Here is a 26,733-nt window from a genome sequence, read left to right on the forward strand (position 1 = left end):
GCACTCGAGCACGATATCTGCAGTCTGCTGGTCCTGCCATGCATGACCGTTTACGCTGCCTGACAGCTAATGCACTTAAAACTTCACAAATGTCTTGTCAATGTTTGAATATGGCACCAGCAGCAGCAGTAGCAGCAGCAGCAGCAGCAGCAGCAAGTGCAAGTGTGCAAGTGCAACACCCCAGCAGCAACAGCGACTGGCGACTTGAGTGCAAAATTCAATTAACTTGCTTAAGCACGAACACATGCAAACCCACATATGCATGTGTGTGTGGGGTGAGCTATCAATTTCATGTCCAATCAACCTGGCAACCAGCAGCAAGGAGCAGGGAGCAGCAGGATCTAGGGTAGCCACATCATCTGCCGAGAGCCAGGTGCTGGTGCCATGGCCCAAAACCCCGAGCCACTTAAGCAAATGTCAGCTTGATTTTTGCATATGCGATAGCACAGGCAGCTGTATATATATATATATTTATATATATTATATAGCTACGTCTCCCGATTGAAAAACCTTGGCGTGATTTCATATTTTCCCAGGCAAAAAAGGGATACCGAGCAGCTGTGGCTTGGCTCCTGGACATCCTGCCCAGTCAGCTAATTGTTTTGCGGTTCATTGTTTAATTATTATGTGTGTGCACCAAGTGGGTGTGTGTGTGCTACACAGAAATTAAATAAAGTCGGCAAAGTGATTGATTAAATTCAAGAATTTAAACTGACATTGATGGTCATTGAATTTATAGCAAAGGGCCAGATGAAATTATTGTAATTTAAATCATGATAATGTCGCTTTCAAGAACGCAAATTCCTCATTTATAATGCATGCGTGACTACCAAAATCAGCTAAATATATACCAACACAGAAAGCTCGTTATTAAATGAGTTTTTAAAGAAATTTTGATGAAGAGTCGGTCATTAAAAAGAAATTATTCAGTGTTTGACAAAGAAAAAAGCTGAATTCTTTGGGAGCTTACACGCTCTCGATTGTTTTTATCTCGCCGGTTTTGCTCGTCCTTCCGCTCTCATCCTTGTCGTTGTTGCAATTTATACTTTACGTTGTCTTTCTTATGATTCGATTGTTCGTTGTGTTTACTCGTCGTCTTGTCGCTCGCTCATAATTTTCTCGCTCAAGGTATTCTTGATCTTTGTTTTCTCGCTCTTCGCTCTCACTAGTTGAAATCTCGACTGCTCTCTTCATTACTCTTTTATCGTTGCTCGTTGGCCTCACTCGTTGTTTTGATCGTCATTCCCTCATCATTCTCTCGCTAAACTTTTTCTTGTTCGTCGTTTTTTCGCTCGATGGTTTCTATCACGTCGGTAAGACAAGTCCTTTCACTCTCGTCTCTTCGTCTTCATTACACTTCGTCTTTGCTCTTCAGCTTGCTCTCAATCTTGTCTTTGCGGTTGTATACTCAAAGGCTTTACTCCTTGACTTTACTCGTCGTCTTGATGCTAGTTTGCTAGTGGTTTTCTCGCTCTTGTTTCTGGCTGCCTAGAGTGTTCTTGATATGCTTTCATTTTGCCTCAAGACATGTCCAAATTTATATGCTAATCATATTAACATAATACAATCTTCCTGAATAGTTATGCTTTCAGTGCATTCCCTAAGTGGCATGTGCATTACTCGACATATATGCAGATAGCAGTATAGTGTGCGTGGTGTTTGTGGCCAGATGGCTCTTGTTGGGAACCCTGGCCGAACTCTAATTAAAGCGCTTTGCATAATAAATCAGGCGTGGCTCGGCGGCGACTATAACTGTGGCCTCGCCTGTGGTCGCAGCTGGGCGTTGTTGTAACGCCATCGTGTCACTGCCAAATGGCCTGTCAAATAAGACGGCATTTTGTCCAAATGTTGCCATTTGCCCGGCACACGAACAACTGGTACGGCAAACAACTTTGACATTTTATGATATGACCACACGGCCACCGATATTCCCCAAAAACCCCACCAGCTGCTCTCCACCCTTCTATTCAGTCAAAGCCACCCCAAATCCGTCCTTTGGCTGTCAATTACATCAAAATTGTGAATTTCACTCGTTATGCATTTGACATTTTCAACTCAATATAAAACGAAAATAGCTCACCAACACTCGCAGGCTGTAGTATATATACTGGATATATATACACAAAATATACAATTGAATCTGTACACCTTTCGCATGCCATAAATAAATAATCAATGGATTTGTGCCCATTTCGGCCCGTAGCAACCTCGCCTCTTTGCAACCTCGCAACATGCGACGTATACGTAATATGCTGAGCAATTTGTTTGCCTTTCAAAGGATAATTTCACTTTGTTCTGATTTATACAACGAAATGAAAGCGAATGGAAAAGAAGAATGCCAATTGGCATGCTAAGGATCCCATCGAATTAAATTGATTCCAATTGAAAGTGTCTGATAAGCTGTGAGAAGAAGCCTTTTGAGGGCACGGAAATGTCTATTAAATGAAACGAATATTAATGCAAGCTTCACTTTCAGAGCTTAACAAGCATTCATCACACATTACAGGCGATTCCTGCCAGAGTCATGTATAATTCACCTTGGGAATGGGATAGGAATTCAGTCGAGAGCTCATTCGAGTTATTTCGCCGAGAGGCTAACAACTGAGCAAAAGCCATTCAAGTTTGCGACACAAACTTTCGAGCAACTTCTGGCTGCTGTTGCTGATGCTTGGAGAAAATAGAAAAATCAACACCGAAAATAAAAATCTTAAGTAAATATGAAAATGCCATAAAATCCCCCTGCGCATAAATTGGCAAATGAAAACTAGAAAGCAAAAAGCAGAAGCAAAGTAAATATGGAATAGAAACGAAGTATTACAAAATAGAAAATGAGGAAGAGACGCGGAAAAACTTTAGTTTAAATGCAATTATTGAAATGTTTTTCTAGAGCTTAGCATTTTCAAATAATTTAAAGCTGAGAGAGCATATTATTTATTTATGATTTAAATTCAATTTAGGAAAATGCTTATACCAATTAAATTAAGTTTTCTGGTTAAATATTTTCCAGCTTAAGCTGTTATGTTAATCACCATTTCTTTATCCCGTTGCGGGACAAATTCCATTCCTAGCTTCGGATTGGCTTCCATTTATTTTTGCTCCTCGTAGTTTTTGGTTTTCCCAGACTTTTCCTTTGGCCTTTTTTTCCACCTCGACCAAACGGGCAAAAGCAAACGAACCAAAAACGCAAACTGCCAAAGGAGAAAGACGAACACAAACTCGTGTTAACTACACATTTGGGTATTTGTGTATTAACACTTTGTGCTAGGGAGCATAGGATCCAGGATTCAGGATCCAGGATCAGGGGCCGGTTTAACGCAAACAGACAGTGGCTAGATGGCCATTGGACTGATGTTTTAGGGGTTTCAGGGGCTAAAGTTTAATTGGCTAGTTTAATTGTCAGTGGAACGGGGAAAACACACTCACACCCAACACACACTCACTCACCCACACACAGTCCAATAAAAACAACAAAGAAATTTAATCAAGCGACGAACAATTGCAAGGGAACATAAATAAAAAGTGCAAACGTTTATTGAGTTTAACGAGCGCTGTCTGCAGTTGGTCTCCTCCTGGATGTCCTCTATTTGCGCCTGTATTCTCTGCTTCCAGTGTGTGTGTGTGTGCGAGGACAGGACATGAAAGTACTTTTAGCGTTCGGGATTGGGAAATGGGAAATGGCAACGGGAGCAGCTTAATTTAAATGTCACCTGCACTAAACAAATACGCAAAACGGAAGGACGAGGCGCGAGTCAGGGTGTCTGGGAATAGGGGGAGTGGCACTGGGAGTGGGTGTCCTGGACAAACAGAGTATGATATTGTTAGTGACACTCTTTCAGCATTAAGTGTGTACATGACAAACACAGCCGGGTCGGGTCTACAAACAGCATTGCATATGGCCAACTCATGGTTGCCCCTCTCTCTCCACCCATTCACTTGCAGCCAAGCGAGCAGATAAACAAGCTTACAGATACATTGGGGGCAGGATACGCTGATTGATATGATACGCAGTAGATATAGATGCTCCCAAGACCCCTGAGGTCTTTAGTTTCTAGATTGTGGGTTCCATTTTAAACAGAGTAAAGTCATATTATATACTTAAAACTCTCGACAAATCAATGTAATTATAGACCCTGAAAATGGAACAGAAATCTAAAACCCATCACATGGATCCATCCATTTCATCCGTCTCCTGCAGCTGCTTAAATATTTGGATTAAATGAAATTAAAATAAACAATATCCTGTCTCCATCATCATCATTATCGCAGCCAGAAATCATAATGATGCCAATAAAAATAAATAATTGACAAGTCGGCAAACTGCGTGGCGCTGACACTGGCCATTTGGCTAAGCAGAACCGTCAAAGTGGTTACCAGTGGGTGGCATTTTTGCAAGTGGGTTTAGCTATATAAATATATATGTGTGTATACCCATTATATATATAGCGCCCTGATGATGTCCTGCTGTTGGTCCTGCCCTGCGTGTGGGTAATGGGCCGCGTCTCGCGTCCCATATCATTATGCATCATTAAGTTGATGGTGTCCCCAGCATCGAGACACTTCGATTTTATGGATGTAGCATATGGATGGTCATGGGGGTCCCCAGTTTCATCAGCCTCAGCCCCATCTCCAGCTCCGCCTTTGCTATTAACCACATATTACTCATCGAACAATGTTTTTGTGGCCTCTCTCTCTGGATGGGCCATAGTTTTGTTTGGCCAACTAAACTACAATGAGGCTAATATTTTGATGGGTTTCGTATGGGTTTTTGGCGCTTAGAAGTGAGAAGTGGAGGAAGACTAGTTAGAGAGAGAGTAGTTTTGGGATATGATGGTAAAAATAATACACAATTTATACTCTTCTAATAGATAAGTACTTCCAATACTCACAAAAATATATAAAAAATATCAAAATATAAATTCTAGACCAACTTTTACTAAACAAATCTCTTTAAAAGAGTTTAGAAATAAATTGTAAAAGTTTGTCCTCCTTCAAAGAATACTTTTCATATTTTGTTGTCTACTTTTAGGCACCATTTAAATTGCTGTTAAATCTCCAAATTTTTTTTCTGAATGGAAATAATTGCTGTTGTTTTGTATAAATTGCACAAAAGACAATGAAAAAACTCTTCAACATGTTAGGTGAAAATATTAACAACAGCTTAAGCTTCCTAGAAAATAATCTTTACATTTCATTGCATACTTTCAGGCACCATTTTAATTTGTCTTAAATCTCCAAATTCTTTTTGGTATGAATATAATTGGTGTTTTTTGTATAAATTGCACAAGGCACAATGAAGAAACCCTTGAACCTGTTAGGTGAAAATATTGGCCATCTTTTACCATGGCTTACGTAAGTCATCTTACGTCATTGCATTAAGGATTCTCGACTGTACTTCGTTATTTGTTTGCCCTCACCGCTCTTGTTTGCTCTTCTTCCCCGTTTGTTTGGTTTATTTGTTTGCTTGCCATAAGTTACCCATTGGCTGGCATCAACTTTTGGCACATTTGTTTGACAAATTGTTTTGTTTTTTGGCCGACGTCACCCGGCGGTAATCGATATGTGAGCGACCCGTCCAGGATATATATGTACATATGTATGATGGAAGAGTATATATGGAAAAAAGTCGAAAGGAAATGGAAACACACCTCCGAAGACAGAGTCAGTCAATAGTTGTCACAGCAACCGTTTTCGTTTTCTTTTACTTTTTCGCGAGCTTACGTTGTCAGCAGAATAAACATAAATATCGGTGGTATATAGCATACAGTATATGGTATGTGGGGATGTATACAAATGTACTGAGTATATATAAGAGAGAAAGGGGAGTGTTTCTGCCATATACAATTGACTAAAATTTCAATTTCTTTCTCTGGTTTCTTTGCAGGTGAGTTGAGCTCTCTTAGACACTTCGACCCGACGACGACGACGACGGGTTGTAAAATCAAAGTACGTACTTCTCCCGACACCTTCGCTCCACTCCCCCCCAAAAATAATACAATGGGAAACGCAGGAGTGGCAGAAACCGGAGGGGTAGCTGGGAATCAATAAAGTCGAACGTATCCGCCTGATAGCTGTTTAATGTTTACAATATGTCTTTATCTTCCCTGGCTCCCTGCACACACACACACACTGACACCCTATCACCCACTGAGGAGCCGCTCCTTTATCCCATGACTTTGACTTTACCTTGGGGCCACACAGCTCTAGCTCCAGCTCCGTCAATTGACTCGTATCCCAGTATGCAAAACGCTTCGATAATGGCAAGCGTTATGGCCAGTTGCATCTGCAGCTGTTATGATAGCCATGGGTGTGAATTCCTAGCGGGTATTGGGTGGGTCTCATCCCCTCCAGCTCTAACTTGAGCTTTAGTTTGGGAGTGGCCAGGGAGGGAGAGCAAAGCTCTCGTAATGCCAAACAATTTAGTGCAGTGTCGACGCCCTGGCAGGAAAAGGTAACCTCCATTATCCGATTTGCATTTAGGTGAATGCGCTCAAATGTGCAATTCAATTTGAGCAAACTCCAAGAGAGAACAAACAAGGCAGTACAAGTGGGGCAATGCACTGAAAGAAAAGAAGGGAACATTACAAGATTTATATTATTTAAAACGATTACTTAGTAATTAATAGAGGGTATTACAGGCATAAGTAAACGACACATCTAAACCCAGTTCCTAAAGTTTGGATAATCATCACCAGGCAAGGCGATCTAGCTCTTTATTATATATATTACAAATTATTTCGATTTATTATCAATATCTTTCTTTTTTATATCGATTATTATCTATAGAGTTTTCTTACTTTATTTTTATAATATTAATATTATGATTTTTCGGAAACCTTCGATTTAAAAATTCCGGATTATAGTTTCATTTTTACCGAATTGAAAAACCTTACCCCAGAGTTAGCCATCATTTTTTGCAGTGCCATTTTTGGGGGCAAAGCGAGGACATGAGTTCGGCATGCAGTTAACCAGAAAAGCGCAGAAAGCAGCTTAGCCCGCCTGTGAACCGGAGGAGACCGCTTGCCGGGGTCGACTTAGCGCATAAAAAATTCAAAGTCAGTGAAACGCAGCTTAAGCTGTTTTTTACACAGGATACAGAGGACACCAAACACACACACACACACGGAGTGAGAGGGGCGCACAAAATCGGGATAAACACACATGTACAACACACAGCTGTGGCGGATGATGGGGTATTTAAGGCCATCGGGCTTTTCCCGGGAAAAGCGAGGAAGCTGCAGCATAAGCAAAGTAGATTAAACACCGCAAAGCAGTAAGCGCCCAATGAGTCGCAGTCGCCCGTGTAAATACCGTCGAAAAGTTTGTTCGCGACCAAAAGCAAAGCCGACAAAGCTCGCTTAAAAATGTCCAAAAAGCAAAACCAGGTCGCCACTGATGGAATCTCTCTCTCCTTCTATCCCTGCGGCTCCTCCGCAGCTCTTTAAATATTTAGCAACTGTTTGTTCGTTCGGTTAGAGTTTCCGACACTCTGGCAAAGTTATGCGACACATGATATATTCCGGATATTTCTGGGGAGCTGTAATAACGTAATTATGTGGCTCACTTGTTGAGAGTTTTCGCCCACGAAAGGATAGCCAGAGAAGAGCCAGTTGCAGTAATAATGAAATATCACAAACTTTCTAATGAGTTGTGGCAAATATTTGCAGTCAAAAGTAGAACTTTGCTAAAGCATAAAAACAAATTAGTAACAAATAGAAATAAGAGAGACAACTATGTTGGTGAAATTCTCTGAGCTTTACAGTTTATGCATTTATTAAATGGAAAACTAATTTAAATCAAACAAATACAAGGGAGTTTTTTAGTAGTATTTAATATTCCTTTTTGAGCAGCAGTTTAATCTTTATTTATTCATAACTATTTCAACTTTTGAGTGTCAGATTCTTGTGGCTTATTAGCCTTTTGATTTCTTATTTACTTAACATTTGAAACACCTTTATGTTGTCCAATTTATTAAGACATTTTAATTGCTGGTATTGATGGCTTAATTTATGCAAATTCATTTATACATTTGCCACTGTGTCATCGCTCACACAGATTGCATATTAAATATGCATTAACCGCAGTTCACTTTGTGCCTTTCTTGTGTTCCTCACCCCTCTCCGCTCTCTATTTCGGCTCACCGCACATCCTTTAGATATTCCCTTTCCGTGGCCCCAATTTGTATGCTACACTTTTCGTGGTTGCCCGCTCCTTGCTCCTTTGGTAATGTGTTAAATTTTCACAGTTGAATTTTCTGCGTTTGTGTGCCGAGTAAATTTGAATTTGATTGAAAAGCGTGTGACAAGCGCGCATCCTTGGAGCCGCGGCACCCGGATCCAGGTAGCTATACCACCCACATTTGTCGAAGTTTTAGATAACGTTGCGCATCATTTGGCCTGACTGCTTACTTTGCCACGATGTGCGGTGCGCCTTTGCCTGTCAAATGGTTTTGTATAGATTTCCCCCCTACTTTTTTTCTCTTTGTGTATATATAGATGTAGGGGGTTTTTGTGACAGCTTGTTAGACGCATCCTCAAGCAGAGCGAAATAAAAAGGAGAGAAGGAAAAGCAGAACAGGAATATGGCTTGAAGTGAATGAAGTATTGTGCCACCGACAGCGATGAATGTAAGCGATTTATTTTATGATTTATTGCGTATACTTATTGTATGTGTGCTGTCCAAGGATTCACTATTCCGCAGACACATTTATCAGGAGGAATGTGCTGCTACTCCATTGTTAACACTTGCAAATCGCCCACGGGTTTTGCTGGATTTTCCTTTTCCCTTTCAGGGGGTTTCTCCTTCGACTGTGGGAAGCATTTAAAAATCTCAATTCAATCAAGTGTCAAATTAATGGTGATTCTTAATTTAAGCAGCGAACTGCCATGTCAGCTTTTTATGTGTGTTTTTCCTGCCTTTCATAAATAAAACATGCGCCTGCCACTCAATTAGGTAGCCTGCCCTGGTCCCATTTCGGAGCAGAGTCAGGATTCAGATTCGGACGGAAACGGACCCAACTTACAAATCAAAAAATGTATAAAACATGCAATTTGTTTGCCAAAAGTCATGCGTAAAGTGGTCCCTTTTCTGCCCCTTTTGTTTTATTATCCTTTTTGTTTTTTTGAGGATTGGGACTTGAAACTGTTGCTGAGTGTTAGTGTTATTTTTACTGCCCTGCATTTAAGCCCTGGGAATCCTGTTGAATCCTGGCATAAAGTTTTGCCAAATGAAGTGGCAAAAGTCTCCGCTGTCTGGGGGGAGTTTTAGGCCAAAGTGAAACCGGAACAGAGTTAGCCGCATTTTGTCTTGCTTTGACTCACTCAACCTGGGTGTGATGTTATTTCGATATGGTATCCATCACAACCTCCTTGAGTGAGCGATAGCAGGACAGAGTATCCACGAAACTAACTGTGCAACAAATGGAAAAATAAGTGATAATTGAAGGAAATTAATGAGAGTTTTAGATTTAATATAAATTATTTACTGATTAGTTTCTTAGGTTCATTAAATTAAAGTGAATAAAATATTAAGAATTTAATTACTAATTATTGTAGCTACTTTTCACATTTGAAGTGAATTCAACAACAACAATTCAAGCTTAAGGCCTTAAATTAATTTCTAAAATAAGGAAAACATCGGAATGGTTGTTATGCCGCCAGGCAATGTCAATTTAATAATGCTTAATGGCAAGAATCATTTTTGGTAATAAATTCATAAGCGCATATGGCATTCGCCGGGGAACGCCTTGCTGTTTGATATTGGCCAACCCAGGAACTCTGGCTATTGCTCCTCCTCCTCCTCCTTCCTATGCTGCTTCCGATTCCTTCATTCCTTGTTCCCTGGGGGAAAAAGCCAAGGGTACTACGGATGATGGCATGGCTTGGCATGGCATGGATGGCATTCTTGGGGCAGCTTCTTGTGGCAAATATTTACCTTTTGGGGGCATGTGGCATCCCGCATGTGTCGCTCTGCCAGCTCTCTCTGTCTCTATGTGAAAATAACATTTGCAATTTTAAACACTTGAGACTTGAGTCAGTTTCTATGGAATATGTCGCAAGCTCTGTCAATTTCCCACATCTCTGTTTCTCCTTGGCTAATGGCAAATTTTCATTTATTACTCTCGTACTTTTTTCGTTATTACTCTTGTGGCTAAATTGCGATTATTTATTAATTAAATTTGTTATGACAACACACACACACACACAACCGAGATGCAAAGTCATTTGTTTTCCCCCCCTGTCCATGTCGGTTTTTGTGGCCAAAAGGCAGTAGGATGGCCACTATATATACCATAAAATCCTGCCGGACAGTCTGTGCGGCTATTATTTTAAGACTTTAGCAGGGGCTTGTCCTGCTTTTAAGCTATTTTATTGAGTTTTCCACTTCGTCCTGCTTACTGTGTCCTGCGTCAAACCCTTTTTTAACCCAAAACACACACGCACGCCAGGGCTTACATTTTTAATGTTGAGCAGACGGTTAAGCGTAATTATGTTTGTCGATGGGCCGCCGGGAGGCTTATGATGGGAGCGGGCTGGCTTTTCGGTTCAGATTTTCATTCGACCCGAGCAGGTGAACAGGTGAGACGTGTGTTAAGGCTACCCACGAAATCTGAGCTCACTTTGAGCGGAAAACACTTATCCTTTAAGGCCACAAGGAAAGCTTTAGGGCGGCACAGGAAGAAAAATATCTTCTGTGTTTTAACTGAGAATGAATATCGTATGGGAAAGTACTATCATATCGTACTTTGGGTAAATTAACCGCACTAAATAGAATATCGATAATATCCTAAAGTTTAATATATATTCAAAAATACCCGACAAGAATATAAGAAATAAATTATTATCTTTATATTTTTATTATAAAATCTTAAGCTACAATTAAAGTAGATTTTCTTTAGACTTTCCAAGTGTAAGATCTGTTTTAAAGTGAGATAAACTAGGCCTCTGGCCAGACATTAAATTAACCAGTGGCTCTCTCAGGTCTTTGGCTGTAATATCCAAAATAAACAAACTTGAGCCTGACATTTATGAGACAGTTTACTCCCACACTTTTCACTACCAGAAAAAAAAACCAAGGGGAAACTCTCTAGCTGCCTGGCAGCACTTTTCCAGCCAAGTGTCGAGCTACGTCCAGCTGAGCCCCCTTGATATTTATGAAAACGCTGGCAAACACACGACTTATGTTATTGACTCAAAATCTACTCTCTCTCTCCATACATTAGATACTTTATGGCCAGGGCTTATAACATACCATACAAGTATGTGTATGTGTAGATGTGAGTGTTCCAGCTCGGGCAAAGTTTTCCCTGCGACGACAAGGAAAAATTGCCGAATGAAAACATTTTTTACTCTGCGACGGTTTTAATTTGTGCGAAATTAAGCAAAAAATAAACTCATTTCGTTAGCTGCACCAGCAGCAGCAGCACAAACATGGCGAAACTTTTTCGATAGCTGTCTGACAACAAAAGGAGAAATCTAACATACAAAAAAAAATCCAGCGAAAATGCCGCGCTTGCTGGGAAAACTTTCGGCGGAAGTTGATGGCAGGAAAACTCGAGTAAAATGTGCACGAAATTGTCTCTCTCCCTCTGTCTCTCTCTCAGAGTGGAAGAAAAATCTATGCGATTGAGGAGAAATTGCAAAATTCAATGCCACTTCACTACGCTTGGCGTCCCCGCGTCTGAGCCTCCGGCGTTTTCCATTACGACGGCATCTTCATTCCGGCCATGCCCCATGCCACCTGACCGGCCTCCTTAGCCTGCTTCTGCTTCTGCTCCTGCTAGTGTTCCTCTTCCTTCCGTTGTGGCCATGACTTGGTGACAACTCCGCCGAAGGAGCACTGAGCATGCAAAGCTCCTCGCCAGAACTGCCGACGGTGATTTAGTTGTTGGCCTGCGGACAAACATTTCATGGCTCGATGTGCTCAATTCAATCAATTGCCATTGACAGAGACAGCGCAGACGGTCGTCGGTATCAGGTCGAGGATAACAGGTAAACGAGATGTCCCATCCTGGTGCAATTTTAATCAAAAATTCGCATGGATGTGTGTGTGCCGGCTGATAGATTGCGGCCTTACCTGCCCGACTCTGGTTGTCACAGGTTGGCATAATGGGCGACATGCCACCAAATGTGAATTGAACACAAGACAAAACTGACAGCAAGAAGAGGATATATAAAAATATATGTGTTCAAGAAGGATTCTCTAAAAAATAAGCAATAATTTATGATTTAAATTAATATATAAAGGAGAAATAAATTTATACTTATCAATATTTTTAATAGAAAACTAAACTGAATTCCCTTATGAACAAACTTGAAAATTATAACTTTATATAATACATCCTCCTGATTTATATACACATAAACATGCCAGTTCATTGTGTGATATAACATCTTCTGGTATCCCTAATTCCTCCGTTGATTACCCTTTTAATCAAAGATAGCTTCCTATGCGTGCTTTCTATACGTGAAAGATTTCCGGGTCAAAAATAATTTTCTCGAAGTATGAAAGCATTTTTCCTACAGACCAAAAACTGGCCATAACAAAGGACTCAACTCGACTGCCGGGGCAACTTGGCCAAATGATTCCCCTTTTGTTATTCACCGGCCATATATAGGAGGGTTCTCTATGGAGCTCCATCCATTTGGCTAATTGTTCAGTTTGTTTTACGTGTAAGGCAACAAATTGGCCGAAGCACACGTTTCCCCAGACGGCCCAGGGTTTTCGTTTCCATTCCCATTCCCGTTACTATACCCTCACCCATAGTGCACGTTCCGCTGTACCATGCACCCCGTCCTTCTGCCGAAAAGTGGAGAGGCGGAGAGCTACTGCCTGTCGGGTTCATAATAATTTAAATGCTCGGCACACAAAGTGACATGGCAAAGACAAACAGAGGTCAAGCTCCGTCAGCGGAGGTGCTGCTTTCCATGCTCCTAGTGGTGCTACTCCTGCTCCTACTGCACTGGCAAACTGCAAATGGCTACGTGACCGGATGCACTGCAGCGGTTTGCATTTAAATCCAAAGACAGCAGCAACGAAATTAGCACGACAAAGGGTAGCCAGTGGAGTCTACCAACAAACCGGAGGGGATTAGACTGTTTTTGGAGGGGCAAGGGATTGGATGCCTGCCTGGCGCTTGAGTTAATTTACCCTGGCAAGCAGCAAGCAACAAGCTCTGCGCAAATAGCAAACGACAAACGGCCCGGGCAGTTGTGCAGTTTGGGATCCGAATCCCAAACCCAATCCCAGAGACTTGGGCCTCTGGATGGATCAACGGCCGAGCAAACAAATGGCGTTGCAATTGAGCACGTTTTTGTCGAGTCCAATGGAAATGAACTGCGACACGGTGATTCAGTTCAGGACCAGGCCAAGGAGATCGAGAGGAGTCAAATAGACAGAGAGAGAGAGAGAGAGAGAGAGGTCTCGGGCAGGTCAAGAGGCATGCGACAGTTGACAGTACGTGAGCCCCAAGGACATTAGGGCCGGATGTGTGCGCATCTAAGTAAGCCGCTTCTTTGAGTTCTGAATGGCAGCTAAACTGTGCTGAGTCCTTTGATTCCCTCGAAATGGAATATAAACTTGGCTTAGGGTAACACTATGTCTGGAAAACTATAAAGAGAAACCTCCTTATTTCCCTAGAACATTGGTAAATCAAGGGAAAGTCAATTAGTCTGGGTTTGAGGCTAAGATAAATCTGGTTGTTTGGCTTATTAGCTGCGAAATTGAGGTATCTCTTGGCTCCTCCTTCAATGCCCCGGGCTCAATGGCTCGAAAGAAGTAATTGGAAACGAAGCAGTTAGTGGAGGAGAAGGAAAAAAAGAAAGCCAAGCCGAAGCCATTTAAGTGAAGCGATCAGCCCGGTTGCAAGTGGTTAAATGCCTCAATGCATATTGAAGAGCCTACCTCCCCGAGAGAGTCCTGGTGAAAGGATGGAAAAAATAGACAAGGGAAATTGGTAGATAAAAGACACAAGGCATATGCCAAAAGAGACAAGGCAAGGTCCTCTGTTAACCGCAAAGAAAAGGCTCAACTTTCGGGGCCTGCTCTATTTTTTTTTCCTGCGTTAGTTAACAACAGCAGACGGGTCCGGCATAAAAGAAACATAACTAATTTGCATAAAATGTAGAGACACACACACACAGCGCTTCGACTTGGTCTCAGTTTCAGCTTTTCCGGGGAAGTGCAAACTTTGCTGACGGAAATCAAGGAGAGTTGTCGTTGTCCCCAAACCCAAAACCCTCTGCGGTTGTGACCCGAGGACCCAGTACCTGTACACTGTGTGAATGTTTGCTGTGTGTGTTTGCAAACTTTGCTCAAAATTTACAAAATACTAAACTAAGTGAAAACCACCAAAGTCCGGGGCCCCAGACTCGCCTTCGTCTTTAAGCGTCCTGGGGAGAGGGGTAAACTTTTAGCATGACAAAGTGAAAGTTGAGGGTGTTGTCTTCGTTGGCACTGGCCACCATATTAGCGGTTAACAAAATATATTCCGAGATAAGCGAAAGATATACAAGGCCTACACTTGCATGTAGGAAACTTTCGCTGGAGCTCGAAATTATGCAAGGGGAAACCCAACTCCCTTGCAAAGTGGAATATCTTAGCATGTTGATATCCTTATTTCTCTGCTTATATTTTGCAGCCTGGTCAACCAGACGATGCCGGATGCCTCCAAGGTCCGTATGATGGTGCAAAGGGCCCTCAATGTTTGGGAAAGCAACTCGAAGCTCACGTTCCGCGAGGTGTACAGCGACCAGGCGGATATCCAGATTCTGTTTGCAAGGTAAGTAAACCTGGAAGTGAAGGAGTTTCTTCTGAAAAACGATTTGCCTTAGGATTTAAAGCTGGAAAATAGTTTTCAAATAAAATCGTTAAAAATTCGATTTAAAATCGATAAGCATCCATGTTTTTCAAGCTTTAATTGCCATTTCCATTTTGTGTTATATTTTTTTTTGCGGTGCACTGAATTTCGTGTGTCCCAGGATAATGGGAAAACACGAGGAGCTTTCCGGGTGGAAGAGATCATAAAAAATGACGCGCTTTACGGCCATAAACAAACGCACATAAAATTGCACTTAAAACCCGGAGGCGAACGATAAATAAGCCAAGTATTAAACCGTGCAACGACGGCGATGATAAAATGCCGATGACAAAGTCGATGGACATCCCACCGACGACGAATCAAAGAGTTTATGCGCGCCAGCTGCTTGGTCTTAGATAAGCTGTGAATATGAGCGAGCTCTGTCCCTCCTTAATCCCCTATGTAATCCGTACTCCTTGCTCTGCTCTCTTTGCAGGCTCCAGCACGGCGATGGCTATAAATTCGATGGACCCGGCCAGGTGCTGGCCCACGCCTTCTATCCCGGCGACGGGCGCGGCGGCGATGCCCACTTCGATGCGGACGAGACCTGGAACTACAATCCGGACGAAAGCCGCGGTGAGTAGAGTACGGTACATCAACTCAGTTGCACATGGCGCACAGCTGAATGACGTGAATTAATTGCATTAGATTGCCATAATAATGTACCGCGGCGGCACAGTCTGGTCTGCGGCATTTTTTGGGTGTGGTGGTATATACTCGAAAAAAATAACAATGGTCCTTTAATTATAGTTATTTATTTATTGATTTAAAGTACAACAAATTTATTTATTTATTTTTCTCTTGAACTTTTGTATTATTTTCAATTCTATGCTACAAATTACCACAAAATTGAACCTTATGAAAACCAATTGTTTCCTTTTAGCCTTAAACTTTTAATAAAACATCCAAGATATAACTTTCTTCGATATTGCATAAAAAGTAGCATAGAAAGCATCAAAAGAATCACATGAAAAACATGTTCAACAAAGTCTGGGACTTAGAAAAAAGGTTTCATAAAGTTTTCAAAAGAAATCCAATGAAGCTTATGGTTTTTGCAAGTTGCCTAAATTTTTTTACGAGTGCTGGGAAATGTGTGAAACCGAAACCACACACATGTAAAATCAATAAAGGCTGCATACGTTGCGGCGACCCCGACCAGGGTGATGATGGTGGAGTCTCCTCCATGGCGTCGCGTCGCCTGCAGAATGCCGCTTGCCGGTTGCGTTTTGTAATTTAGCACAATAAATCGTCAGCGGACGCAGAAGCCCCCCCCCCCCCCCCATCCTTAGACCTCCCGACACTGTGCTTCGGCATTTTTAATGGTTTTTAATACCAATAAAAAATTGTCAGCATGACGCGTGACGTTGGCAGCCATTTTAAAATGTTGCAAGCGTCGCCATTTTTATGCCACTTACAAAGTCGTCAAGGCGACGACGTCTCCACGGAGTCGGAGAAACGGAACCCGACCGACCCCTTCTTAGGTTAACCCCCCCTGTGCCTGCCGGCCATTAACGTAGTCAGCGTGTGTATTTATGTTGCATTCCGTGTGTCATTCTTGTTGCAGGAACCAATTTTCTGAACGTGGCTTTGCACGAACTGGGTCACTCGCTGGGACTAGGCCACTCCTCGGACTCGAATGCGGTCATGTTCCCATGGTACCAGAGCAACGAGGTGGACAACAAGCTGCCCGATGACGATCGCAACGGCATCCAGGAGCTTTACGGCTCCAAGGAGAAGACCTGGGGCCCCTACAAGCCACCACCTACGCACACCACCACCACCACAACGACCACCACTATGCGAACCCTAAGCTACAAGCCCGGCTTCAATCCCAGCCGGGATCCCAACAGGGAGCGGGAAAGGGACCTAAGGCGAGAGCGAGAACAGGCCGCTCGAAGACGAGCGGAACAGGAGCGAGCTGAACAAGAGCGAGCGGAGCAGGACCAGCGTCAGCGGGAGAGGCAGCGCAGGCTGGAGTGGGAGAGGGAAAGGGAGCGCCAGAACCGACAGAGGCAGGTGCAGCTGGAGCGAGAGCAGCGTGAACGAGAGCGTAACAAGAGCCGAGAGCGCCTAACCACCACGACCACGGTGAGACCCACTGCCAGGCCGTATCCAAACGGTGGACACCGATCCCAGGGCAGCCACCACAAGCCGCGGAAACCCAAGCCAGACAGCTGCATGACCTACTACGATGCCATTTCCATGATCCGCGGGGAACTGTTCATCTTCCGGGGACCCGTAAGTACAAATTTAAGGATATATCCCTGGAGAGCTCAGCTAGAACCTTTCAAACTCTTTGCAGTTCCTTTGGCGCATTGGAGCAAACGGCCTGTATCGTGGCTATCCCACAGAGACCCGAAGACACTGGGCTGCTCTGCCCGAGAACTTTACCAAGGTGGATGCGGTCTACGAAAACAAACAGCGGCAGATAGTGTTCTTTATAGGTAAGCTTATAAAGGAAATAGGATTTCAAGACAAATTTTAATTTGTATTCTTCCTCTTCCAGGTCGTCAGTATTATGTGTTCAACTCGGTGACTCTGGCTCCTGGCTACCCCAAGCCCTTGGTCAGCCTGGGCCTGCCTCCCACTCTCAACCACATCGATGCCTCTTTCGTGTGGGGTCACAACAATCAGACTTATTTGACCAGCGGCACTCTCTACTGGCGCATTGACGACTACACCGGCCAGGTGGAGCAGGACTATCCGCGGGACATGAGCATCTGGTCGGGAGTGGGCTATAACATCGATGATGCCTTCCAGTACAGCGACGGCAAGACGTACTTCTTCAAGAACCTGGGCTACTGGGAATTCAACGATGACCTCATGAAGGTGGCCCATGCCAGGGCAAAGTTGTCCTCCCGCAAGTGGATGCAGTGTGCCCGAAGTGCCAACGAGGTGGATGATGAGGAGCGTTGGACAGCGCCATTGGTTTCCGGGGAGAACGATTCAGCGGAACGGAGTGCGGCAACCAGAGAGCAGGGAATCAGTCTGTTCCTGCTGTGGTTGACCCTTTTCTCGGTCACCTTTTGGCGCAGTTAAGATCGGATTAAGGGTTTAGGCTTAGGAATCCTTAGCATTTAAGCGCCATGGTTCGCCTCATTCGGATCCCTCATTTTACATAACAAAAAATCGATAGATTAAGAAGAAATAGAAAGGATCTGCTATGGATTTTAATGATATATTATTTATAACCAGAGCAGATCTTTTAGTAACTTTATAGCAGAGCGCAACTGTGTGACAGTCTGGCGCTTGATAGCCCCCAAGACGACACCGAGCGGCCTTCTCTTAGTTTTTAAGGCCAAATAAATCAACATTTAAGTGAGAGTCCCCTCGAGGAAGGACTCTAAGACTCGATTTATTCATGGACACTTGCCAATTGTGCATACTGGCGCCGTCTGTTGGACATATAGCAGGGCTGTTTTACCAGATCTATAAACAATATAAATATATATATAAGAAATAAAAGCAGATTTATACCATTACTATTAGCCTGCATAAATGTAGCAATAAATAATGTCTTAAGTATACAGAAATTGCCGAAATTCCACGATGAAATTCGGAACCGCAACTGCCTTATAAATAAGTAATAGTATTGCTTTTTATTGACGAACATAACCGTGTCTTAGCTGTGAGCGTTCCAACCGTTTGCTCCTCCTTTATTATTTTGTTTTTGACGAACCTTTCTAATTATTTATATATGTATATGTAAATGTGATATTATCATAAATTCTGAGCGATTGTAAACGAAAGAAAAACAACCCAGCAAAAAGCGAAAAACAAAACATTTCGGTTAGCTTTTTTTTTAGTTTAATTTACTTAAGATACTCGAGCTGTAAACCATCTTTTGATATGCATTTTTATCGAAATAAAATTTTACAGATAAATAAAATAAAAAAAAACGATTACTTTCGTCACAAAATGAGTTGTTTATATTTGTAATGGTGCAAGGGTACTGTGCTTAACTGGAAGAAGGAGGGATTTTTGAGTCTAGGATCACCAGGCGAGTCGATATAGACATATCTATCACTTGAATACATTGCCGGGCTAGTAAAAAAAACAATTTTAATTGAACGATCACTCACTTGTAACCTTCCTACTTGTTTTACCAGTGAGGTAATGATATGCTTTAATGAACACCTGTGATATTCTTTATCTATACCTCACTATAACGAGTAAGCCCAAAATCAGGCCATTACTATCACAGCTTTGGGAAGCCCAAAGAAGGAACAAAGTCTGAATAGAATAGAGTTCTCGTAACCCTGATTTATTTTCACATATCCATGATGACAGAGCTAAAAATGAATCGTAAATGGGAGCCGTCACCGATAGGAAAATGAACGTGTTTTCAGAGTTCCAATGAGGCCAAATAAAAAACAGAAATAAACAAATGTATCATGTTCAAAACGATAATATCGTTATCGTCATATATATAGACAAGTTGGAAGGAAATCTCTGCTGATAACAATGCCGGGTGTCGTGCGAGGTGAAAGTGTTGCGTGTTACTCCTCGTCGACACATGGAATATGAATATCCACTCGAATGGACACTTCCTGTCGGGTCAACTTTGAGGGAGCCTTATCTAGAGCCATGTAAATCCCCCGATCATAATGCAATTGTAATGATTACAGACTATCTTATCACGAACCATGCATTAGCCATTCGACACAGAAGGTGTTAATTTAATGTAACACCCGGCAGTGAGATCTCTCACTCGGCTCGGCTCTCTCACTGTTGTGTTTTCGACTGCCATTAGGGAGTGCGTCACCTAGGCAGCCGTGACGTCCACACCGATCCAGCAATCCATCGTTCTCCACCGTTCTCCTTACCCGGCTTCCATGTGGTGCCCAGAAGCAGACCCAAAATCGGCAATTTCGCGGCGAGGCGGTGACAGTCGCGCGCCCACAGTCAAAGCCAACGGTTGAACACTCGATTTTCGCGAGGAGGCGGCACATATCGCACATATATAATATATAGAAATTTATATGCATATATGTATATAGAGCGGCTAATATTAAATTAAAGACAATTGTGAGTAGAGGTCGCGACAACGAATGTTCGGGAAACCAGGGCAAGACAACCTGGTATCTGGTTTGCGTGCACTTGAATTCCAAACCCAAACGGTGGTGATCCCTGCTGATAAGCGGTATCTTTGGTTTTCGTCAGGGCGATGTGTTCTTGATACCAGATAGTGCGTGAGCCCCCAAGCTAATTGCCATTTAACACTTGAGACCGTGACTAATCGCAGCAGCAGCAGTAATTTATGTTTAAGTTCAAGTCACTAATCTGGGAGAGAAACAATCTATCAGACTTTCTGGTGACTCCCTTTGATAAGTCAGTCAGTTCTTGAGGCATTCATATTTGTTATTCAATTTTTATTATGGAGATTTACCTCCGATCCCCTAGTAGTTAATCTAATCAAGAACCAACTCGTTAACTATATCTTTAAATGACTTCAAGTTTAAGTGTTCCTGAATTGAGATTGCAGACCCGCTAAATTATTCATCGTTTATTACTATGACGGTGACCAGCTGGGAATCCAACAGAGATTTGGATCTCCGCTTAAGTAGGACCATGTTTAATCTAATCGAGAAAACATGGCCCAAGAATCTGTCGAACCAAGAATGGATGGCGTTGGCCATATGGCGTGGGTGCTATCTAATCACAACGCCACAGAGAGACACCAGTTACTGTCATAACTAGGCGGAAACGGGGCCAAAAGCAACCACTGGGGTTGACTAATCGCACCTGGAAAAATTTCAATAAATCAAACCTATGCTTTGCAGCGAACAGGTAGTTGGGTGATAAGGAGAGAAGCGTTGCCATGTCGAACACCATTCGCAGCCTAAGCCCAGAGCTGGCCAAGAAGGCGCACGATGAGCTGGGCGAGGTGCCCGAGAGGATCGATGAGGATATCGAGACGCTGCGCACTTGGATTGCCAAGCAGCCGCATCTGACGGCGCGAGAGGATGCCCAGTTCCTGGTGGCCTTCCTGCGAGGCTGTAAATACAGTCTGGAGAAGAGCAAGCTCAAGCTGGATAACTTTTACGCCATGCGGGGAGCAGTGCCAGAGCTGTACAAGAACCGTTTTGTGGGCGAGAAGCAGCTGAGCATTCTGGAAACGGGGTAAGAAAGTTCTCTTAAGGATTCTGGTTATTCTTTATTAATTACCAAAATTTTACAGTTGCCTCCTTCGATTGCCACAGCCCTTGGAGCCAGATGGGCCCCGCATCCACATCTCCCGCTATGGCCAATATGACTCCAAGAAGTACTCCATTGCCGAGGTAATACAAGTAAACACCATGCTGGGTGAGATTCAGATACGGGAGGATGACAATGCCATGATCTCCGGCTTTGTGGAGATCATCGACATGAAGGGCATTGGCACCGGTCACCTGTTCCAGTTCGATGCAGTTCTGGTCAAGAAACTGGCGGTTCTCGGAGATAAGGCCTATCCCTACAGACCCAAGGGTTTCCATTTCGTCAATGCCCCCTCCAGTGCAGAGAAGTTCATGTCCATTGCCAAGAGTCTGATGAGTGAAAAGATTCGGAAGAGGGTGAGTAGTTTCCTTGATCCTTGGGTAACTGTAACTGGGAACTCTTTTACCACTCCTCATAGTTCCACATACACTCCAAACTGGAGAGCCTCTACAAGTACGTGCCCAAGGAATGCCTGCCAGCTGAATATGGAGGCAGCAACGGCACCGTCCAGGATGTGGTCAATACATGGCGAACAAAGCTCATATCGTACAAGGATTTCTTCGAGGAGGAAGTGTCCTATGGCACCAACGAGAAGCTGAGACGGGGACAGCCTGTCAACGCTGAGTCCCTGTTCGGCATCGAAGGCTCCTTCAGAAAACTTGACATTGACTAGACCCTAGACACTTTTTAACTAATAATATTTTTTAGAAATTTGTAGTAATTTTTAATCTTTAACATTGTACAAATATGAACACAAAACGGAACTAACAAGCGAAAGGGTTTTTTTTTAAGAATTTACATTTCAGCTAAGATACGGAAAGTGTATATTTCTCTTCTTCACAATTTAGCCACATTATCCTGTTTGGCTTTGTGATTGATAAACTTCAAGGACTCATCGTGAAAGGGATTTGTGGCCTCTCGAACGCGTTCCAACCATTTGGTTACCTTAGGGAACCTTTGCCCATCGACAAAATAGTGACAGATCTCTGGAAAAATCATCAAATTATCAACATCTTTGAAAAGTTAAAAATCCTGTACAACCCACTCAATTGATTAATTTCCGAGGCGCCCAGGATATCAGCCACCGTTAGATTGGGTCCTGCCAGGAAGTCGTTCTCCAGAAACAGCAACTCCAGCAGACCCAAATTGTTTTCCACGCCCTCCACCAGCTGCTTAATCTGTTCCGGCTTGGGCTTGGGTGCCAAACCATTTATGGGAAAGAGCCAGGCATCGCGGAAGAACATAGAGCAGGCCAGTCGTATATTGAGATGCTGCCACTCCAGAAACTCATCTACCCGCGCCCGAGCCTCTATAGACTTCGGGTACAGCTTTTCATCGAACTGACCTTTGTCGGCGAGATAACTAGAGGGGCAATGTTCGAGTTAAAAACATTGATTAACGATTTTCGGAGCAATTACCGTATGATGGCTATGGTCTCCGCCAAGTGAAAGTCCCCATCCACGATGGCTGGCACCTTCTGAAAGCGATTGATCTTCTTGTATTCATCGGTAAGTTGCTCAACTGAAATACACTTTAAATTATTAGACATGGAAACATAAAAATTCTTTGGTTTAACTTACATTTACGGAGGGCAATGGGGCAATACTCGATGGGTTTTTTGCCCAATTTCAGAGCCAACCACAGTCCCCTTGCGGTAGGTGACAACAAGTCGTAATAGAACCTAATTGACCTGGACATGGCAACGTCAAGTGTTGTGTTGTGGTTCCTCCGCGAACTACCGGCGACTATCAAGTAATTCCCCCCCAGCTGAGTGGAACCACAACAAAGAAGGTGCCTCCAGTCCAAAGATCAATTCGGACAGCTTGCAGCACTGGCTGACTAAAGATTGTATAGAGTTGTCCCGCTCTAGGAGGTAAATTCAAATTTAAACCGAAGTAAAGTCTTGACCAGATTTAAATATATTTCTATGCCGGCATGTAAAAGAAGACAATAAACACAACAAAGGCACAAACTGGTTACAGTGATGTCTTAAACGAATAATAAATGCAAAGAAAAACTGAAGCTGTTATTTCCTATTTAAATCTTTGCTTTTGCAGACTGCTTGGAGACCTTGTAAAGGAAGCTATGGGCCTCATCATGGTAAGGATTGGTGGCCTCTCGGACACGTTCCAGCCACTTGGCTACCTTGGGGAATTGCTTCTCATTCACATTGTATTGGCAGAGCTCTGAAAAGGATTAAAGACATACAAAAACAATTCTTCTTAGAGCTTAAAAGTAAATCCTACTCATTTGGTTGATTTCCGAGGCTCCAAAGATATCGGCCACTGTGAGTTTGTCCCCAATCAGAAAGTCCTTCTCCAGCCAGATGCGTTCCACAAGACCCAAATTGGCCTCCACATCCTTGATTAGCTTCTGAACAGCCTCTGGTTTTGGGGCCGGAGCCAAGCCCTTGGCAGGCAGCAGCCACACTTGGCGGAAGAACAAGGAGCAGACGAAGCGAACATTGAAATGCTGCCACTCCAGGAACTCATCCACGCGGGCACGGCCCTGCAGTGACTTGGGATACAGCTGCTCGCTGAACACACCTTTGTCCGAGAGATAACTGGAAAGAGAAGAGATTTACTATGAGCTCTGGTAATCTAGAAGTCAAGAAGATTACTTACCGCACTATGGAGACACTTTCGCCCAGCTGAAAGTCACCATCCACGATGGCCGGCACCTTCTGGAAGCGATTTATCTTCTTGTACTCGTCGGTCAACTGCTCCTCTGGCAAATGGAACACAAAATAAATATTATATCAGCCGGCTTTTGGTGCTACTTGTTGTTGCTCTGTTGGTTCTTACGTTTTCTCAGCGCAACGGGGCAATCTTCAAAAGGCGTTTTGCTCATTTGCATGGCAATCCACAGGGCGCGAGAGGGCTGCGACAGGAAATCATAATAGTACTTAATTGCCTTTGACATTTTGACAAATTTCTATTCAGCTGTGCCGAAGTATAACTACAGTGGCTCACAGCTTATTTCAACCAGACCCAATCAAAAACTTTAAATGCCTGTAAAACATAAACCAAAGGGTTTTTCGAAAAAATTTAAACGCACAATGATAGATTTATGTTTAAACTTAATATTTGTTAACTTCGTGTATTTTTATATATTTTTTTATATATTTTTTTTTAATTAACAACAAAAAACAACGAAAAACAATGCCACAGCTTATTTCAACCAGGTCGGTACTTCTATGTATTTTTAATGCTTAAAGATTACCAATATTTTTTTTAATATTTGGTATGGCCACCTTTGCTATCCATAACCATTTTAAGCCTTTTTGGCATGGAATCCACCAGTTTTTGGGTTGTTTCTTGGGCTATTTTTGCCCACTCCTCTGTCAACGCCTCTTTCAGGTCCGATTTATTCGAAATCTTTCGTTTTCGAATATTTGTGTCCAAAATTGCCCACACATTTTCAATCACATTCATGTCTGGCGACTGTGCAGGCGGCTGCATAACGTTCGGGCAGTTCCAGTAAAGCCAAGCCTGAACAATGCCCGACTTATGTTTCGGATCGTTGTCTTGGTAGAAACGAAAATCTTCCCGAATACCAAGTCCCTCGGCGCTTTCGATCAATTTTTTTTTTAATCTCAAGATATTGAGTTTTTTTCATTGTGGTATCAATAAACTCGAGATTTCCAACACCTGCTGCCGACATACAGGCCCATACCATAACGCTTCCGCCGCCATGCTTAACTGTCGCTTTTAGATTATTTGTTTGCAGCTCAGTATTCGGCTTTCGCCACACATAGGATGCACCATCTGAGCCAAATATATTGAACGTTGACTCTTCCGCAAATATGACTGTATTCCAGAATGAAGAATCCTTTTCTAAGTGCTCTTTTGCAAAATTTAAGCGTCTCTTGATATTCTTGGCACTAATGATCGGCTTCTTCCGTGCTATTCTGCCATTATAGTCATGCTCTCGGAGCACACGACGAATTGTTTCTGGGTGGCAGGACTTGCCCAACTCGGTCTCGACCTCACTTGCAATTTTCGGTGCCGATAATTTGGGATTTTCCCGAATTTTCCGGACTATATGGCGCTCGTCTGTTGGGTTCAAAATTTTGTTGGGCGCCGTTCTTCCCTTATCGTGCACCCTATTCTCACGGACAAAACGGTATATGATACTACGGAGCAGTGGAATCACTTAGACCAACCATTTCGGCAATTTTCCTACGCGAATTTCCATTTTTTAAAATGTTTTATCACGAGTTCTCGCTGTTCGATTGTTGTACGTGGTCCCATTTTTCTTACCGAATTTTCGCTCACTAAATTCTTGCCAAATTTTCCAAGAATAAGCTTGAACCAACTCCGAATAGATTGACCAAAGCACAGAAAAAATTAGAACCCCTACTTTTTTAAGTAACAGTGTATAGCAAAACTGCAAACTTTTTGGTTGAAATAAGCTGTGGCCTTGTTTTTCGTTGTTTTTTTGTTCTTAATTTAAAAAGAAATATTAAAAAAATATATAAAAATACATGAAGTTAACAAATATTAAGTTTAAACATAAATCTATCATTGTGTGTTAAAATTTTTTGGAAAAACCCTTTGGTTTATGTTTTACAGGCATTTAAAGTTTTTGATTGGGTCTGGTTGAAATAAGCTGTGAGCCACTGTAGGTAAACACACAAATAATAATAGCCAGTCCAGATGGGAAGGTGACAGAAAGCTTTCCATCAGTCCAAAGTTCAATTTTGTCGTTTTGCAACACTCTACGGAGCTTTAGGGGGGACCTTAACAAGATAATATTGAAAGACAAATTGTTTAAACACTACAAAATATATAAAAATTTAATATGTACGTAATTTTAATTTATTTTTAATAGATTTAACATTACAATATTTCCAAATACTTTGTTAATACAAATGAGGCATATATTGTAGAAATGAAAAAAAAAAAACTCCGATGTCACCAAATAATTTTAAAAATTTTAACAATGCTTCCTGCTTTTTTGACTTAGTTGTAGTGTTTTTAAGCTTTGATTTTCCTAATATGTCGATAATTACAAAAGTCGACAGCTTTTTAGAACCACGAACCGGAATACACTTTGCTGATTAATTTTTATTCGCCGATCTCAAATGTGACTTCTATTCGTTTTATTTTTAAAGTTTGTAAAAATTATTATTGGTCCCACAGATATCGTCTTGTGAACTTACATCTATTAATATTTACCATATATTTTTGAAAATATACAAAAATACACATATATGAAGAATAGACTATATAAACTCAAAACTTTTGAGTCAAAAGACAATATCTCGAAGATCTATTTAGGTTTTTTAACTGATTTTTATACCCTTGCAGGGTATTATAATTTCAGTCAGAAGTTTGCAACGCAGTGAAGGAGACCTTTCCGACCCTATAAAGTATATATATTCTTGATCAGCATCAACAAGGGAATCTTTCTAGATATGTCAGGAAGAAATCCAATTTTTGGTCATTTTTGAAAAATTTTATAAGGGGTTACATCATTAAAATGTTTGATTTCGATAAAAAATTAAATTTTCAAATTTTTTAATTGAAGTATGCAGATTTATTAACTGTAGAAAATCTTGCACAGAACTGTTTTCCGATTTAAAATTAATGCTCTTTTGGCCGAGTTATGATATTTTTAGTTTAAAGAAAATCAAGAAGTTTTTTAATATAAAAAATCCGATTTTTAAATGCAAAATA

General features: G+C 42.1%; 4 protein-coding genes across 9 annotated transcripts in view; 2 read left to right on the forward strand and 2 right to left on the reverse strand.

The window, feature by feature from the left end:
* Mmp2 (Matrix metalloproteinase 2) overlaps nt 1-18,739 on the forward strand; it is an 88,299-nt gene extending 69,560 nt beyond the window's left edge. For 2 of the 5 annotated variants that reach the window (XM_070284761.1, XM_070284760.1), the window contains exons 5-9: nt 14,636-14,776; nt 15,291-15,430; nt 16,419-17,092; nt 17,157-17,298; nt 17,361-18,739. In XM_070284761.1, the coding sequence (XP_070140862.1) occupies nt 14,636-14,776; nt 15,291-15,430; nt 16,419-17,092; nt 17,157-17,298; nt 17,361-17,893 (1,630 nt within the window). In that variant the 3' untranslated portion in view covers nt 17,894-18,739. Of the gene's footprint in view, nt 1-14,635; nt 14,777-14,972; nt 15,218-15,290; nt 15,431-16,418; nt 17,093-17,156; nt 17,299-17,360 lie in introns of those variants that run through there. The other 3 variants (XM_017171925.3, XM_017171926.3, XM_070284762.1) reach the window with 2 other exon arrangements.
* A 991-nt stretch (nt 18,740-19,730) lies between these two features.
* Nucleotides 19,731-21,823, forward strand: LOC108077947 (retinol-binding protein pinta). Its single transcript, XM_017171485.2, has 4 exons — nt 19,731-19,882; nt 20,638-20,977; nt 21,036-21,408; nt 21,471-21,823. Exons 2-4 carry the CDS (start codon nt 20,676-20,678, stop codon nt 21,723-21,725), a joined length of 930 nt encoding a protein of 309 aa, XP_017026974.1. The 5' UTR covers nt 19,731-19,882; nt 20,638-20,675; the 3' UTR covers nt 21,726-21,823.
* Nucleotides 21,824-21,889: 66 nt separating this feature from the next.
* Nucleotides 21,890-22,769, reverse strand: GstT2 (Glutathione S transferase T2). The gene is made up of 4 exons (XM_017171487.3): nt 22,633-22,769; nt 22,471-22,573; nt 22,098-22,414; nt 21,890-22,038 (listed from the first exon to the last, which is right to left on the reverse strand). Exons 1-4 carry the CDS (start codon nt 22,748-22,750, stop codon nt 21,890-21,892), a joined length of 687 nt encoding a protein of 228 aa, XP_017026976.1. The 5' UTR covers nt 22,751-22,769.
* A 184-nt stretch (nt 22,770-22,953) lies between these two features.
* On the reverse strand, nt 22,954-25,695 carry GstT1 (Glutathione S transferase T1). 2 transcript variants are annotated; one of them, XM_070284138.1, is made up of 5 exons: nt 25,677-25,695; nt 23,857-24,011; nt 23,677-23,779; nt 23,299-23,615; nt 22,954-23,238 (listed from the first exon to the last, which is right to left on the reverse strand). In XM_070284138.1, the coding sequence occupies exons 2-5, from the start codon at nt 23,972-23,974 to the stop codon at nt 23,090-23,092; spliced, it is 687 nt and encodes a 228-aa protein (XP_070140239.1). In that variant the 5' UTR covers nt 23,975-24,011; nt 25,677-25,695; the 3' UTR covers nt 22,954-23,089. The 2 variants fall into 2 exon arrangements, with proteins under 2 accessions (XP_070140239.1, XP_017027048.1); XM_017171559.3 differs by lacking the exon at nt 25,677-25,695 and having other exon boundaries at nt 23,857-24,023.
* Nucleotides 25,696-26,733: the final 1,038 nt, after the last annotated feature.

Source organism: Drosophila kikkawai, chromosome 2R (genome assembly GCF_030179895.1).
Source record: "Drosophila kikkawai strain 14028-0561.14 chromosome 2R, DkikHiC1v2, whole genome shotgun sequence".
In the NCBI taxonomy this organism is placed as follows: Eukaryota; Metazoa; Arthropoda; class Insecta; order Diptera; family Drosophilidae; genus Drosophila; species Drosophila kikkawai.